At 49.1% G+C, this 16283-nt stretch overlaps 1 protein-coding gene across 1 annotated transcript; it reads left to right on the plus strand.

Annotated features, from left to right (window-relative positions):
- Positions 1-943: 943 nt before the first annotated feature.
- Positions 944-14419, plus strand: MKL1 (megakaryoblastic leukemia (translocation) 1; the record flags this gene model as incomplete). The annotated part of the gene is made up of 5 exons (XM_010024488.1): positions 944-1009; positions 6227-6282; positions 10569-10644; positions 12845-13009; positions 14320-14419. Coding segments are annotated over 5 exons (463 nt in total), but the record flags the coding sequence as incomplete, so codon positions are not given.
- Positions 14420-16283: the final 1864 nt, after the last annotated feature.

Consider the following 16283-nt stretch of genomic DNA (forward strand, 5'->3'; position numbering starts at 1 on the left):
AGGCAGGTAGCCTTGCACCAGGCAGGCTGCAGGTTTACGATGGGCTATCACTGCATGCCGTGACTGTTGAGAGGTGCTGCTTTGTAAGATGCTTCATCAATGCTCTGTAGCTGAGGCCGTGCTGCTAAGCCACTCAGTGACCCTGATCAGTGGTTCATTCCCACCTGTCAATGCATTGTTTCCAAAACCCAGTTATACTGGAGACTGCAGGACCTTGGAGCAGCAGGTTCATACAGAGATGGTACTAATCTCTCCTCACCACATCGTCTACATCCCCCTCGGAACAGTGAGGCTATCTCCATCCACTGCAGAGCCTTGTAGGGCTGGAAGTACTCTGCCAGGCCCTCAGGAGAGTGATGGAGTTGGACAGCTCTACTCAACCTACAGTGCTGGCAGGAGGGAGAATCTCCCAGCTTCAGAGTTCAGAGCTGAGCAGCTACCTGAGCTGAAGCCATGGCCATCACCCATCACCAGTGCCAGGCAAGGATCAGTCTGCCCCAGGCACTAGGGTATTGCCTGGACCAGAAGCAGTCCTGCCCAGCTCATCTATCTGCAGCAGTGAGCATAAGGGTGGTTCAGCCTACGCAGCTCCTCCTTGCCTTGGAGCACTCTGCTGCACCGAGGCTGGTCCAGCAGCAGCAAAGCTCAGTGCCAGACCTCTGTGCCACACAGAGACCCCTGGCACATTGTCATAGACTCACAGAATCCCAGACCAGTTTAGGCTGAAAGGACCTTAAAGCTCCTCCAGATCCAACCCCTGCCATGGGCAGGGACACCTTCCACTAGAGCAGGTTGCTCCAAGCCCCTGTGTCCAGCCTGGCCTTGAACACTGCCAGGGATGGGGCAGCCACAGCTTCTCTGGGCACCCTGTGCCAGCGCCTCAGCACCCTCACAGAGAAGAGTTAAAATCCTGCCTCTTTTTCTGACGCTGTCTCTCTTACAGTTTTGCAGCTACGGCTTCAGCAGAGAAGGACCCGTGAGCAGCTGGCAGACCAAGGCATCATGCCACGTGAGTACCTGTTTGTGCCCTTGTCACCCACTCCTCTGTTCATCCTGGCCACTGCTGGAGCACGCTGTGGCACCAGCTGCCTGCCTTGGACCCACTCTGCTCTGAGCAGGTTATTACCAGGGGGGACCTTGCTTCCTGCCCCATGGAAATACCATAGTTCCTGTTGCTGAACAACAGTGCCCAGCATTTGCCACATAGGTTATAATGCCACTGCTCAAACTGAAGTCAGGAGAGATGCTTAACTTACAGCATCCAAAGACTCAGCTGCATAGCTCCGTGTCCCAGAGGTCACCGTAGCAGACTAGCATATCCAGCTCCAAGCAGAAGACTCACAAAGCTTTTTATGTAGGCAAAAGCAGAGAATCTCATGTCCTTCTGTAAAAGCAAAGAACCTCTGTGGCAGGATCAGACCCACAGAACGAGGAAAAGGTAGAGACAGCCCACTCCATGAGGCTCTGGAAGAAGGAAGTGGTGGGTAACTGCCTTGGCCCCAGTGCATTGCTATGAGCGAGACATATCCAGACCTGTGCCTGTGCCCAGCCAGGAAGCTGCAGGACAGAACTGTCAGTGTAGACTTGAGGCCAGTGAAATCCCACCTGAGCCTGCTTGCTGCCAACAAATGTCCATGCTTTCCCCTCTCTGACGACATTCGTCTTTTTTAAGCTGGCGTTCAAGCCTGAAGAGCAATATGTACTCATTCAGCACCAGAAGGCTAGTTGCTAGATCCCAAAATGTAAGTGAATGAACATGATCCCCTTCTGCACCTGCAAGTGCATCATGAAACCTGTAGCACTACTAAGGAAAGCTGTTGGGAGCTCAGCCGTGATCGATGGATAACTCCATCCTGACCTAGCTCAGGCTCCATGTGCACGAATCTGTGACTATCTAGGGCCCAGGTAGAGGCTTATCCTCACCAAGGGCCCCTTGTGTTCACTGCTAAGACCACAACTTTCCAAAGCCTGTGTCACTTCTGTCTCTTCTGGCTGACCTTGAAGATTGTGATGCAGCTCTTGTCTAAACAGCAGAACAACTCACTAGGAGCATAGCTCTAGCACTGCTTGCTGCACCCTGCCCAGCCCTCAGCCCTTCCCATGCAGCTGCCTTCCTAAAGGATTGTGTCTTGGTAGCCAGCAACAGACACCTTCTCAGTACAGTATTGCCAGCAAGCATTAAGAAAACTTGAGCAGGATGACAAAAATCATGACTGTCAAAATTATCGTTATGGTTTTAAGATGGATAAATGTATGTTCTTCCTATTTACCTTCTGTTTATTCCTTTAAGCGCTCAGATTTTCTGCTGCCTGACACCAAAGGGCAAGCATTTTAACCACAGGACTCCAGGAGTGACATTTGTTATAGTATTGCAAGCACTGGAAATAGAGTCAGTGGCCAAAACTATGCCTAACATCTCCTGAACTGGGAAGCCCACTCTGTAAAAGTGGGAATAATCAGATAAGGTGCAAGACACCCCTTTGCACGTGTATGGAGCAGTGGTGCCAACTGAGAGGTCTGCAAACCTGACACTGCTCTGCACACTGAGTGCATGGAACTGACACCTAACATTGAAAACCTTACACACTGCAGACCACATATTAAACCAGATTTATTTGATGGCAACTGAAGGGTATTTTCCTGTTACTTATGACTTCTTTGCACTCCCAGATTCTACTCTGACATTTTGCAGTCTGGGTTCTGTCCAAGAAGGCCATTTTGGGAAGCTTAAGCACAGTTCACTCCCTGAAAGTAATAGGACAAAAGACACTTTTGCCATTAGAAAAACAAACACGTAAAATTTAACTGCTGCATTTGACCTCAGGAGGGAGCGTCAGGCATCAGCATTTAGTACATGGGAGCCCCAGCCAGACTCTCCATGGCTTGAGCACGTGCAGTCATTCCTTATGGAAAACAAGTCTTTATTTAAGGGTGTGGACCTGCTTGAGCAAGTCAAGAGGAGGCAACGGAGCTGCTGCGAGGGCTGGAGCAGCTCTGCTCTGGAACCAGGCTGAGAGAGCTGGGCTGGGTCAGCTGGAGAAGAGAAGGCTCCTGAAGGGGACACCTTAGAGCAGCTCCAGTGCCTAAAGGGGCTCCAGGAAACCTGGAGAGGGGCTTTGGACAAGGGCCTGTAGGGACAGGCCAAGGGGAATGGCTTGAACCTGCCAGAGGGGAGATTGAGATGAGCTCTGAGGCAGAAGCTCTTCCCTGTGAGGGTGCTGAGGCGCTGGCACAGGGTGCCCAGAGGAGCTGTGGCTGCCCCATCCCTGGCAGTGTTCAAGGCCAGGTTGGACACAGGGGCTTGGAGCAACCTGCTCTAGTGGAAGGTGTCCCTGCCCGTGGCAGGGGGTTGGAGCTGGAGGAGCTTTAAGGTCCTTCCAACCCAAACCAGTCTGTGATTCTATGGTACCTTCCCATGCCCTGCTGGCTCTGAAGACCAGTGGGTGAGGTTGGCTCTAGGTGTTGCACCAAGACAGGACCTCACTTCAGATGCATTGCAGGAGGGCAAGAAATGAACCCATGGGGCTATAAAGCACAGTGGTTGAGAATTGCCTTTCTGGAAAGAGTAAAGATGGACATTGCTGGTCTCCATGGTGAAAGTCAGGTTTTGTATCAGGCTTGGATCATGCACTTGATCCCACATTGCACATTGGATTTTGCACAAGGATTGCTTTCAACCCATTGCATACATTTTCTGCTGATATAATCCCAGGACAGAGAAACTTTGTTTTTCTAAGTAAGTGATGCATTTTATACAGACACCAGAGAGACAGAAGGTCAGAGTAAGAGAATAGCAATGGATAAAGGATTTGAGGGTTGTATGCTGTTACCTGAGCATAGCAGTGAGAATATCCTTACCAAAGCCCAGTCTATGCTTGGTTTGATTGGAAAAGATTAATGCCGTTGCATACCTGAGCTCTGATCACACTTCTTCAGATGTTTCTCTAAGAACTATGAAACCTTCATATGGCCTCATCACTGGAGAAGGCAGGAAACTGCCTAAAGGAGGATGCTCAGGAGCAGTAGCACTGCACAAGGCTTCGGTTTTAAAGCTGGGCTCAGATTTTCAGATGTTTTCAGGTTGTAAATTAAACAACTGGCTGACAAAACAATCAACACTGCTGAAAAGGGCTCTGCCAATAGTGACAGGCACAGACTGATAGGCAAGAGCAGCCACTGAGGTCCTGCAGCCCTGTGACTCTGTGTATGGAGGATCCTCTGAGAGAGAGGGGAGATCAGATTCTTTGGCACACAGCAAGCAGGTGAGAGCAGAGCCTGTTCCTTTCTTCAGGCTCATTCAGTAGGAAGTTTCCAGTTCATGCACCAACACATGGTTTTATTGTCCTGGTGAAACTGGTACAGGCTTAGCTAAAGCATTTTAAACCAAGAACATGTGGTGTCACCTGCAGAAACACAGGCTGTAGGGCTCAGCATGAGTGACCCATCTCTCTGGACCTGAACAGACACCTGCCCCAGGCCCCAGCCAGACCCTGATCACGTACCCAGGAGGAAGGGAGGCAGCTTGCAGCATCAAGGATTCCCTTCAAGGCAAGGCTCCCAGTAGAGTGATGGGCTGCAGAAATAGCTGTGCTTGAAGACTTTTGCTGTACACAGCCACCACCTCATCCTCTAACTGAAACCTTAGAGGCAATAGTCCCAAGATTATCAACACCAAGCACAGCAACTCTGCCCTGTTGCCTCCAGACCCTCAGCCATCTCAAGCTGACATGTCATCCCCTGACAAGTTGTCTGAGTAACAAGAGCTAGCAATGTCTCTATTTGTTTTGCAGACTAATACAAGCTGCAGCATCCACATAATTCCTCCAAAAATCTTGGTAAATTACTAAATTCTGCAACATGTTCCTCTTGAACAGCACGGTGTTTGGTCGATGCCCGTAGCACACTCCCTGTGTCAGTACTTCACAGTGAGCGGGGCTGGAGAAGTCATCTCTCTTGCTAACTTCATGTTCGTGTGTGCATCATTTTAGTTTGCTTCTGATTAAACCTCACAAGTCCTCATGGCTGCTTACTGGAGCATGGCACAGTAATGCTTGTCTGTATGTCTGCTTTCCCATGTTAGGAGCAGGAATAGGCTCACATAGTGGTTTACTGTGATTTACTGGGGTTTATAGGGGTTACGCTGGGGGTTGCCTATCAAAAGGCAACACAGAGGGCCCTCAGACATTTCCCATCTGCCCTCAAGTCTTCTCTTCATCCTCCTCTAGACTGATGGAGTATAAAATGTGCTATGTGGAAATAGTTTCTGTCCCTACTGGATTCCATTCAGAAGATCGAAAGGGGATTCCTATTGCCGAACAGAGTTGTAGAAGGCTGTTTTTGTGGGTCCAGATATCTTCTCTGTCCCAATGGGAACAGTTAATTTTGCCTCTTACACAGCCAGGAAAGAATTTTTGCAGGATGTCAGAAATATTAACCCCTTCACCATATAAATTCTGCTCCTATTTCTACTGAACCAGAGTAAAGGTTCAAGGTTCTCCATGACTCCATTGCAGATTTCTCCATGGGACTCGTGTTCACTGGTCCAAGAGCCAGTGATCATTGGCCATTTTTTGGGACCCCATCTGGGTTAATCCTACTTGGTGTCAGAAGATGCTGAGGGCATGGTCTGCAGCCTGGTAGCTGACCGGGCAGCTGCCTGCTTAGGGAGGCCCCATGTCACACAGATACTTCTGGGCAGAGGACAGGGCCAACATCCACTGAGAGGTGGAGCGGAGGTCAGCGATGGAAGAGGGACAAGGGACCTTGCATTGAAATCTCGCTAGAGCGTGGTAGAGGCCAGGCAGTTTTCCTGCTGGCCTTAAGCCTCCATCACCTGCAGGTTTTTCTTGCAGATGAGGTCCCCTCTCAGGTTGTAGCTCTTCCCACATCTGTCTTCGGGGGCTCTGGTGCCTTCCATGACCTGCAGGAAGGATTCCAAGGAAAAGCCACATCTGCTTTCTGATGTGTCCCACAGAGCACTGTGTTTCAAAGCCTGCACCCCCTCCCTGCCCATGTGCCTCCTCCGCTCCCCGTGCTCTCCATCCATGGACTGAGAGCAAGGGATTTCCCAGAGCTTTCCTAAGTTTTTTTTAATCGGTGCAATAAAGGGAATGGCTAGTTTGTGTTGCTATTTATATAGCCCTCATTAAAATGCTGTAGCTGAATACCCTGGTAGCTGCTTGCTTCCACTCCTGTGCTGACTGCTCCTCTCTCTTTCCTGTTGCAGCACTGAAAAGCCCATCCGCATTCCATGAACAGCGAAAAAGTCTGGAGCGAGCCAAGGTAACTCCTGCAGCCATCCCAGTGAGGGGACACGTGGGCTTGCTTTGCATGACTTGCAGGATTTGAAAGCACTTTCCATCATTGTCCCCTGCTCTGGCATCCTTTTTTCAAGCTCTGTGGCGAAGGGTGAGGGTCACAGCATCTCCCCTGCTTCCAGACATGGTGGGGCCAAGCCAGGATTCACAGATGCTGTGGAACATCTGTGTCCTGAGCTATGGGGTTTTACAACAGCCCCTGGGGTTTACAAGAGGCTGTGGGCAGGAAACAGTTCACATGGCATCAGCAGTCCTTCCAGTGAATGTCCAAGCAGCTGAAGTCTTCCTCTCTGGGACAGGTCCACAGCCCACTCCTCACTGCACTGACTGCTCTCCACTCCTCAGCAGGGTTAGGGCAGAGCCAGCAGCAAACAGGGCTGAAGGATCCTAACTATTTAGCAAGTGTGCAGGAGGCATGCAGATGCCCTTTGTCACCTGGAGCAAATCCCCAGGGAACTCACATTTGTCATCAGGCAGCAGCCTGGCTCTTAGCTCTGCAGTGCAGTGTGGCTATTAGAACACAAAACATCCAAGGGGCTAAGTGGGCCAGGCTCACTCTGGCACTGCTATCTAACTGCACTCAGGCTTCCCTAAATGTTACTGAAGGCAGAGATAAGTAGGCATTTCCAGAACACATTGAAACCCTGCGAGACCACTCTGTGGGAAATCAGACCAGTTTTCCAAGCACTCCCCATCCAGCCTTGACCAAGCTGGAGGGATGTCCACGGAAAAGGGAACACTCAGTCATGCAGGTTTTGCTTGAACACAAAGAGTATGTTCCATTAATCTGTGTATAGGAAAGGACCTTTGCAAGGAAGAATGATTGTGAAATATGAAGTGCTCATCTGAACTTAAACACACTCCAAATCACTTGCCCTGAGCCTCCTGTGGTAATAAATGGCCAGGACAAGAAACACAGCATGACTCTGAAAAATTAGTGTGCTTACAGAATTTCAAGCAATCCAAAGTATCCCTGAAGTGTCACATATTTTACAGCTCAAGTATACATCTGTATCTCTTTGTCTTTCTCTTCAGAAGCTTTCACTGGCTACTTGCCTGGGGAAAGGGAAGGATGCTCTAATCTATCCCAAACTGCATTTTTAGACTATGTGATTGAAGACATTAATGAGCATTATGGGCTCATAACAAACATACTCCTTTGCAAGGATGCCCTGCTTCGAGCTGTGACAGGGAAGGAGCAGCAGCTGTTTCCAGCTACTTACTCAGTGGCCTTTGTTGTTTAGCTGATACTCCTCCAAACTGAGGTTCTGCAAACAGAAAGCAGATAATAAGAACTGCTTTCATATGTTTTGAAAGCTCTTCTGCTTCAGCTGGTGCTAAAAAAAAAACAAACCCAAACACATATGAAGTCTTTCTCCACCATTTGCACCCCAGTGACACAAATGCAGCTTATAAACAGCAAAGGTCAAAAGGAACTGAAACCTGAGCAGAAAGTCAGGGTAATGCAGTGTGAATGCTGGGTTTGACACGGACAATGCCACATCTATAGGGCAGCAATTTCAGCTTAGCCCAAGTGAGGACCTGACCTGAGGACTAGCTAGAAATGCATTAGGTGAATTTAATTGCACTCAGGTGCAGACACCAGCTTGCTCTGACCTTAATAAGAACCAGGCGAACCTACACATGGTCCAAGCAAGGGACTGTGTTGGTGAAAATAATCTGGGGAAAACCTATGGAGGGAAGGGTAAGGAATCATAAAGGCTTCAGTAAATAAAATGTTCATTATTTGTTTAAACATGTCACTAACGTTAGAGGTTGGCATCACGCCAGTGTACAGCCTTTGAAGTCAATGTCCTATAAGACCTTGCTGGGTTGGAGGACAAGGAGCAGGCTGACTTCCCTGAGGCTCAGCAGGGTTTAAGTGCTTCCTTCCAGCACCCAGCAAGCGTGGCAGGGAGGAAAAGCTGTCATGCCTCTACCCCAGAGCAGCACAGCCCTGGCTGGGTCATCTCTGACCACCAACAGACAGCCCACCCCCAGCAGCTGCCCCCCTGCTCTCTAACCTGTGCTCTTAGCAAGGGGCCCCAGCTCCCTGACCAAGCTGCTCTGTTGAAATTGAAGCCCATGGCTCTTTCTTCCCTACTCATGCACATGCACAGCTGCTTAGCTTTTTTCTTGTAGCATTTTTTAGAAGTATTTTGCACCCTATTTCTCTGTAGCCATCTCACCTCTGGGCTGAGCAACCTTCCCTCCCTTCAGCCTCTCCCCACTGAGCCCATCTCTGGCTCTAGAATGATTTCTGTAGCTGTCATTCAGACCTTTCACATGGACCCTTTCAGACACAGGGCATAGAACAGGAGTTTGTTATTCTTAGGGCCCATCTGAAATCCTTTGTTGCGTCTCCTGGAAAGCTGCCTATTGGTCAATGTGGTTCTGCTGCTGATCACCAGATTCTCCAGAGCCATTTATATTTTTTTCTCAATTTATGGAGTAACTCATTTCTGCCCAAAGTTACTGTCCAGTGCCCACTACAAAAGCATCTCTGGTGGATAAAGTCTTCATCCACCCCAGTGCAGAATCAGCTGTGGCCTGAATGCAGTCCTTTCCAAGTATCCTTGCAATTGGATCAGAACTACTTCAGATCATTTCTTCAATTACTCCAAATCATGTTGCTTTGTAATCTGTTACCGTTGAATGATTCAGAGCTTTTGAGTATATCTTCTATCCTCCAATACAGTAATGAATGTATTGGCTAGTAGAAAAAAATGCTGTGTAATGTGAGTTGATCTATTCTTCTGTTTAGACTGTGAGCTATTCCTAATTCCTCTGGTGACCCACAGCTACGCTCCTTTCTTATGTTAGTCTTATCCAGACCAAATTTCTCTGGCTTGCCTGTGAGAAAGCCATGTGAGATAATGTCAAAACATGCTTCAAGTCAAGATACATGACATTCATTGTTTATTCCTGTAACAGAAATCTGACAGGTCTCCATAGAATGAAATTAGGTTGGTGCGATGTGGTTTGCTCTTGATCAATCCATCCTGGCTCTTACTCACCTCCTCTCTATCTTCAAAATCTGTTTACAGAGACTGATTGATTACTTGGTCCAATATCTTGCTGACTGGTTTATAAATTCCTTGTTTCATCTCTCCATCTCATTTAAAGCAAGAAATTATGCTCTCCCTTGCCCAGTTTCCTGGAGATTTTGCTCTAGCCTTGTGTATCTCAGACTGGGAACATTTAACTCATCTGAGTATTCTCCAACCTGTTATCCAACCCGATAACTGGGGTTTCTTCTCTTTTGTTGCTGAAAGTTTTTGGCTTAGTCATCTGATTGATAAATAGCCATTTATCTTCTTAGTGAGGATGGTTTAAAAATGCATTAAATCCTGTAGCCATCCCAGCAGCATGTATAATTATTTCTCCTGTTTATGGAACACAGACAGCATTTTCCATTGCCTTGTCATGGCTACAGAAGTCCTTATGAAATCTTTTTCTCATGATCCTGTACATTTTGTACCGTGGGTTTTCCAGTTTTGCGCCAGCTGCTTGTACTATTCTTTTATATTTATCCTTAAGATTTTAACCTCTTTGAACTATGTACATTTTTTGGTCCTATTTCTTCCTGTACCTTAATTTAGCAAACAGCTAGTAATTTGTCCAAGTTGTGCTCTTGCTTTTCTTCAGCAGTGGATAAGCTTATATTTATATTCTTGAGGTCAGCTGCCCTCAACACTGACTTCCTTGGGCCTAATGGATGGTGTTCTTGTACATCTGAGTGCCTTTCTGTTCCTAAAGCCATGAGGAAGTTGGTAGGAGGCTCCAGGACCATGTCGATCACAAGCTCAGCAGCAGTGATCTGCAAAGTGGCTTTTCCCAGTCCCACATCATAGCTGGGGTGAGGAGCACAGAGCACAGGAGCTGCAGGAGCTTTCTCTGGTTAGAGAGCCTGGGAATCTTCATGGCCTGCTGAGCCCCAGTGTGCCAGGCTTGCCACAAAAGCCGTCATTGCTAACCGTACACTCTGGAGCTGCCTTGGTGCAGCTCTCAAAGTCCACATGGTATGCTAAGCTAGGAGAAGATCCACCACTCCCCGTTGAATAGATCTCATCCTTCCCATAGGCTCTTGTAATACTTCCAGGCATGGGAAACCCAAGGGAAATTGGAAAGGAGACATCTTAGGAGTGGGTATAGTGAACACTATAATAAATCCTAAAGAACCATGGGGTCATGCTTTCTAGACCTTACTGCTGCTCTACCCAGGTAACTCTCTGCATTTGTGTCCTGCAGACTGAAGATTATCTCAAGCACAAGATCAGAAGCAGGCCTGAGAGATCAGACCTGGTCAATATGCACATTTTACAAGGTAAGACTGCCTGAGCTTCTCCCACATACTCCTTGTGTCTCCTGCCTTGTGACTCATGTCTTTCCTGCCCCACTTGGCTTCTCTTCAGGACTCTTATTGGGATTAACTTTGTCCCAGCTGCTCATGAGGGTCAGATTCAAATGGGACACATGTATGGAATTCAGTCCTGGTCTTAAGGAGGTGGGACACACATTTATTCCCTGACAGAAGACCCAAAGGTTATCTAACCTTTCTCCCATCTCTGGCAGGGACCAGTGTGAGATACTGTAGAGAACAGCTGTAAGAGAGGACTCATATTAGACAGACATGCCAAGGTGTGATCCTCATGAAAAGCACACCAGGGCATTCATTGTCCAGGGCAGTGAAATCCCTGTAATGGGTGGCTGCAAAAGCCCTCCCAAAGCTGGACGTCTTTTGTTTTTCCATACTTCTGGATATTTAGTGTGCTGGCTCATGCCAAGCACAGCTGTAAAGGGCGAGCCCTGCTATCAGTCCATGAGCCACAGCACCTCTCCCATCTCCCATCCTGGTGTCCCTTCCCAGCCAGAGAGCTGGCACAGCTCTGCTGCATCCCGTCACAGACAGCAGAACACTGTGGTGTCTCCTGTTATCTCCAGAGATACTGAGCTCCTTCAAGTCAGGGAGGATGTGCAGCCTCTCTCTTGAAGTCCTGTCAGATGCCTGGAAGAAGCAGATCACTCTCTGGCAACTGTAATTGCGGGCCTCTGCTCTCAGCATGGATGAAGTCCATATTTCTTTTTCCTCTAGCACACAGGAGGGCTGAGGCAGGGACCCATTCCAGATCACTGCCACTGCCTTGCTTTTCCCTTGAGTGTCCATCCCTAAAATGAGTTAGCACCATTGGTTGTTTATCAGGTGGAAAGTGTCTTTCCCTTAGGATAAACCATAGAAGCACTACAGGAGTTAGGGGACTGTAAACCAGACGTGGGGGCAGCTGCAGTCACCAGGCATGGGCAGGGCAAGGCAGACACAGCCAGAGGAGAGCTGGAGCAGAGACTGCCTGGCTTTGTATTGAGCAAGCTGGCTGTGCTGCCCCACACACACCTCTGCATTTCATGAATGTGTGCCCTGGCATATCATGGACTCACGTGTCTACTTGGTTCATAACAGGACCTAGAGGTGATTGAAACTGGCCAACTGAGACTTCACATCATCTAAATGCTTTACACAGACACCTTCTGTTACTGTTCACCTCAAGTGTGTTTACTGCCCTGTATAGTCTGAGGCCAGAAGTTACCCTGGATCAGCTCTCCTGACCTCCTGCAGAGAATTCTTCCATGGTATAAAGCCCTGTAATATCTGTTGCTTACATCTCTCTTCTAGAAGAGTCTCCAGTCTTTGAAGATAGCACAACCTGGACACAGTCCTTCTTACTTTAGAACCCCAAGGGTATAGACATGTTCTAGTTTAGAATCCCACTCCCTCACTACTCATGCCTGAGCCACCAGAGAAGCCAGACCACCTCTGTTCAGGAAATGTCTGTGTAATTGGCTACTCTTATGCCACCACTCAATAACTGTAGACTTGTCAGCTGGGTTTGGTAGGGCTGTAGTTTCCAGATCTATCTGCCTTTGTTATGCTCCTCTCCAGCTTGTTTCTTCCCTGAAGTCCTGGAACACTGTTCTTATATTGCCTCCAAATGTCTACTCCCAAAACCTCAGCCTTTTTCCTTCCAGTGCAAGACATTTACTCCATCTGTCAAACACTGTCAATGGTTCATTTCTCCAGCTGTTCCCCGGAAGTAGGGATCCACCTGCATTAGCCAGCAAGGGTCAATGGGCTCCTAGCAGGCAGGAGCTGGAGTCCACTTTGGCCCCTACGTTAGTGGGAGTTTGTTAATGAAGTTTCCATTGCAGATCATTCCTGGTCCTTGGGGAGGATGCTCCAGCTGCAGAATGGCTTTGCAAGCCAAGGCTAGTAGACAAAGACTTTTGCCTGGGAATGGAGAAGCTGGACCTCAGGCTCAGAGGAGGACCTATGTCCCAAATCCCATCAGCTCCATCCAATCCAGCATACTGCCTCCCAGCCTGCCAGCAGCTCCTGCTGTGCACTGAGCCATGCTTAGGCTTTGGCTGCAGCCCTGATTTTGGCTGTGCTGAAGGGGAAGCACATTCTCACTGTGCACTGTGCTTGGAGATGCCCCAGGTCCTGAACTGACACCTTCCATTTGGCCTTTTAGACTCAGCTGCAGAGGGGTCCATTCAGTCTACTCAAATGAAGCTGAAAAGAGCCCGACTGGCAGATGATCTCAATGAAAAGATTGCTCTCAGGCCGGGTCCTTTGGAGCTGGTGGAGAAGAATATTATTCCTGTCAACTCCGCTGTGAAAGAGGCCATAAAAGGTAGTGGAAGTGAACGTGGATGTTGTCTTGTGTGCATGGCACGGGGCTGGCAAGGTTATGAGGATGTACTGCAGCGGCTGCAGGAGGTGACTGACCTCGACTTAAAAGCTGCATTTATTGCTTAAATTTTACTATTTTCACAGTAAGCAGCCCAGTCCAGCACAGCCTGGGCTATTTTGTCCACATCTGGCAAAAGAGAGCTCTCATCTTAGAACAATAACCACTGCAAAATGCCCATGTCTCCTCAGAATCTCTCTTCTTAAGCTGCTTCCCTCAGCAAGGCTTTGAGCACATATGTGATACTGCTGGAGACAAAACTTTCTTGCCTCCCTCTTGAGGGAGAGGACCTGGGTGCACACATGTTGTGAGGCCAGCTTGGGTTTACCCATTTATGCCCTGTCAAGCTTTTACATCCCAGTAGGTGGGAGTGAAGTGTTCCAGTTCAGTTCTCTTATTTCCACTGATGTTAGTGGGATGCAAGGCCCAGCAGAGTAGGATGCTGAATCTCTGGGGTGAGGTAGCATCCCTGGGGTGCTAGACTGCTGGGGAACACAAAGAGCAGCCTGCACCCCAGAGCAGGATTCACTCCTACCTACCAGTGCCCAGCACTTCACTTATGCCTAAGCTGGGTTTTCTCTATCACCTACCCCCAACCAGAGGGCAGAAGCAAAATCCTCCACTTTCCTTTGTCCTGTACTGCTGCAGGGAGGCTGGTGTGGGAGCTGACACAAAGCTAAAGGTGACTGAGGTTTCACCAGGGCCAATAGCAGGACAGGGAGAGCCCAAGGCAGAGAAAGGGGCAGGAAAGCCAGAGGGGTCCTGCAGTACGAGGACGGCAGCCTGTGTTCGAGGGTCTGAGAGATGCTCTGCCCCATGGGAGCTGCTTGTTCTGTTCCTCCTGGTTCCTCAATTCATGGGATTATTTCCATTGGCAAAATCCCATATTAGGTGCCTGTTCTGGAGCTCAGAGCAATCTGGGGACAGTGGCAGGGCTCTGGGACAGGAAGGGGGTTTAAACAACAGGAGTGATGCCGAAAATGGGAATTGAAACAGGAAATACTTTAACTTTCATTTCAGCTCAGAAACTAGCATAGGTGACACAAGATATTCAAGGCTCCAATACTGCTCTGTCCTGCCCCACAATTGTTCCTGCTCTTGGTTTTCCTGCTGTGGCTTTTCTAGTGTGGCCCTTGAGCTGCTCCTTTTCCAGCATTTCACAGCTCTCATCTTTGGAGGTGAAATGTTCCAGCACTGAAGAGGAATTTTTAAGAAGAGTTCAAGTAAAATCTCCCCAGCCACTTATCGAAGGGAAGAACAGTGGAAAAGAAAATACCCTCCCCTCTCCCCCCTTTGTAAACATTTGAGGCAGTTTGAGCCTGACTTTATTCACTGGAGCAGAGGTTTGGAGGCTGGGTGAGTGAGCTGGAAACAGCGTTTCTCTCCAGCTGCCTTGTCAGGAGCTTGTGGTAAAGAGAGATTTACAGCACAAAAGTGATAAAAACAAAAAGCCTGGCTTAAAAAAATGGATCCATTTGAAATTTCTCCTTTGCACAATGCCCTTCTATTACATGGCTGAGGAAAAACTGTCCCCTGTAAGAGAGTTTTATCCCATTTAGGGTGAATCACACAGCACATTAGGGTCAAACGTGAAGTCACTTGTTAATGTTGGGTGCCATGAGAAGGAGGAGGTGCAAGTGCACCAGGAACACAATCCCAGCCCAGGTTTCTGCAGAATAGAGCCCTAGCCTGAAGGATCCTCAAGCTGATTTTTGGAGTCAGAGGCACCTTGTGGTGCTCACAGTTTGGGGCAAAGGGCCGAACACAGAGCAGAGATGAGCACTGGCGCTTCTGAACGTTAAGCCTTTTGTTTTTGCGATACCAGAAAGATGACAGGGTTTAAAATCATTTTACTTTAACCTTGGAATGTCAACTGTTTATATAGTGGAAAGTTCAGCTGACGTGTTCCTCTAATCACCTCCGGCAGGGTGAGCAGAAAGTGCCAGACCCCAACCGAAAGCCCTAACGTCCCTGTGACAGGAGGCCGCCAGTGCCCTACATAGCTGAGCAGTGATACAAGAACCTTTTTTTACCAGGTCCTTGTCATCACTTTGTCCAATAGGCTTGAGAGGACAATACCCAGTGCATTAGAAACAGCCCCGAGCAAACACCATTCTGCCTGAGATTACAAGCAGAGACATGGGATCCTGAAACAATACAGCCAGCCCCAGGCTGGGTGAGAGCAGGACAGATAAGGGCAGCATTTCCCACCCAGCACAGGCCCATGGTATCAAGCAGCAGGATGCAGCACATTCCTGTCATGCTCCAGGCTGCTGCTGTGTCCTGAAGGTCCCTTGGACTCTCAGCCTTGGCACCACTTCTCAACGCATGCTTATTACATGCCAGCGCAGCAGGAGTCCTGCACATCCACAGTCCTCGCGTGTTGTCATTTTTCCCAGAGAGAGGATGCCCATGCTTGTCTGCAATTTTTTCTCTCTATTTATGGAGTAACTCATTTCTGCCCAAAGCATCTGCCCAGTGCCCACTACAAAAGCATCTCTGGTGGATAAAGTCTTCATCCACCCCAGTGCTTCATCAGCTGGCTTAGCTGTGGCTGACTGCTTCTGAGGGAAGACCCAGTTTGCGTGCTGGAGAGGGGACATATGAGGACCCCCATGCCCTGGAGATCAGGGAAGAGAGGCTCCCCATGGGACACATTCATCTCATGTCCTCATCCCATACAGTGGCAGGGCAGCGGCTCGGGGCAGGGAGCCAGGGCTCCCCGCTTCCTCTCCCTCCCTGGCACCACGAGCTGGAGCAAGCAGAGATAACCCTTATCTCTCCGATAGGGGCAGGGGTCAGGGCAGGAGGGTGCGTGTTGGTGAGAAGAGGCACATTGCTGGACCGGCAGCAGGGACAGGTGGAAGTTTGTCCCCAGGCCCTTCCCATTTCCCTGTTTGTCACCTCGCTATCGGCATGCCAAGCTGCCTGACAAATGCCAGACGTGAGCACGACGAGATTGCGAGCGCGGCCCCACTGCTCCTTCCTCTACCCCCACCTGCAGCCCTCCGGTGCTCACGAGACCTGCGTTTCTTCAGCGCTTTATTTAACAGGAAAAGCCGGGGCTCAAGAGCTCTTGCCCATCTGACCAGCAGATAGCACGGCTGGAGCTGTGCGGGGGTGGGGGGGAGAAACCATGTCGGGGGCTGTCGGTGGTAGCAGTTTGAAGCACTCGCGCGGGTGAAGCAGGGCAGAGGCAGGAGCTGGAAGCCTTTGTCCA

This window comes from Nestor notabilis, unplaced genomic scaffold (genome assembly GCF_000696875.1).
Source record: "Nestor notabilis isolate BGI_N333 unplaced genomic scaffold, ASM69687v1 scaffold17511, whole genome shotgun sequence".
In the NCBI taxonomy this organism is placed as follows: Eukaryota; Metazoa; Chordata; class Aves; order Psittaciformes; family Psittacidae; genus Nestor; species Nestor notabilis.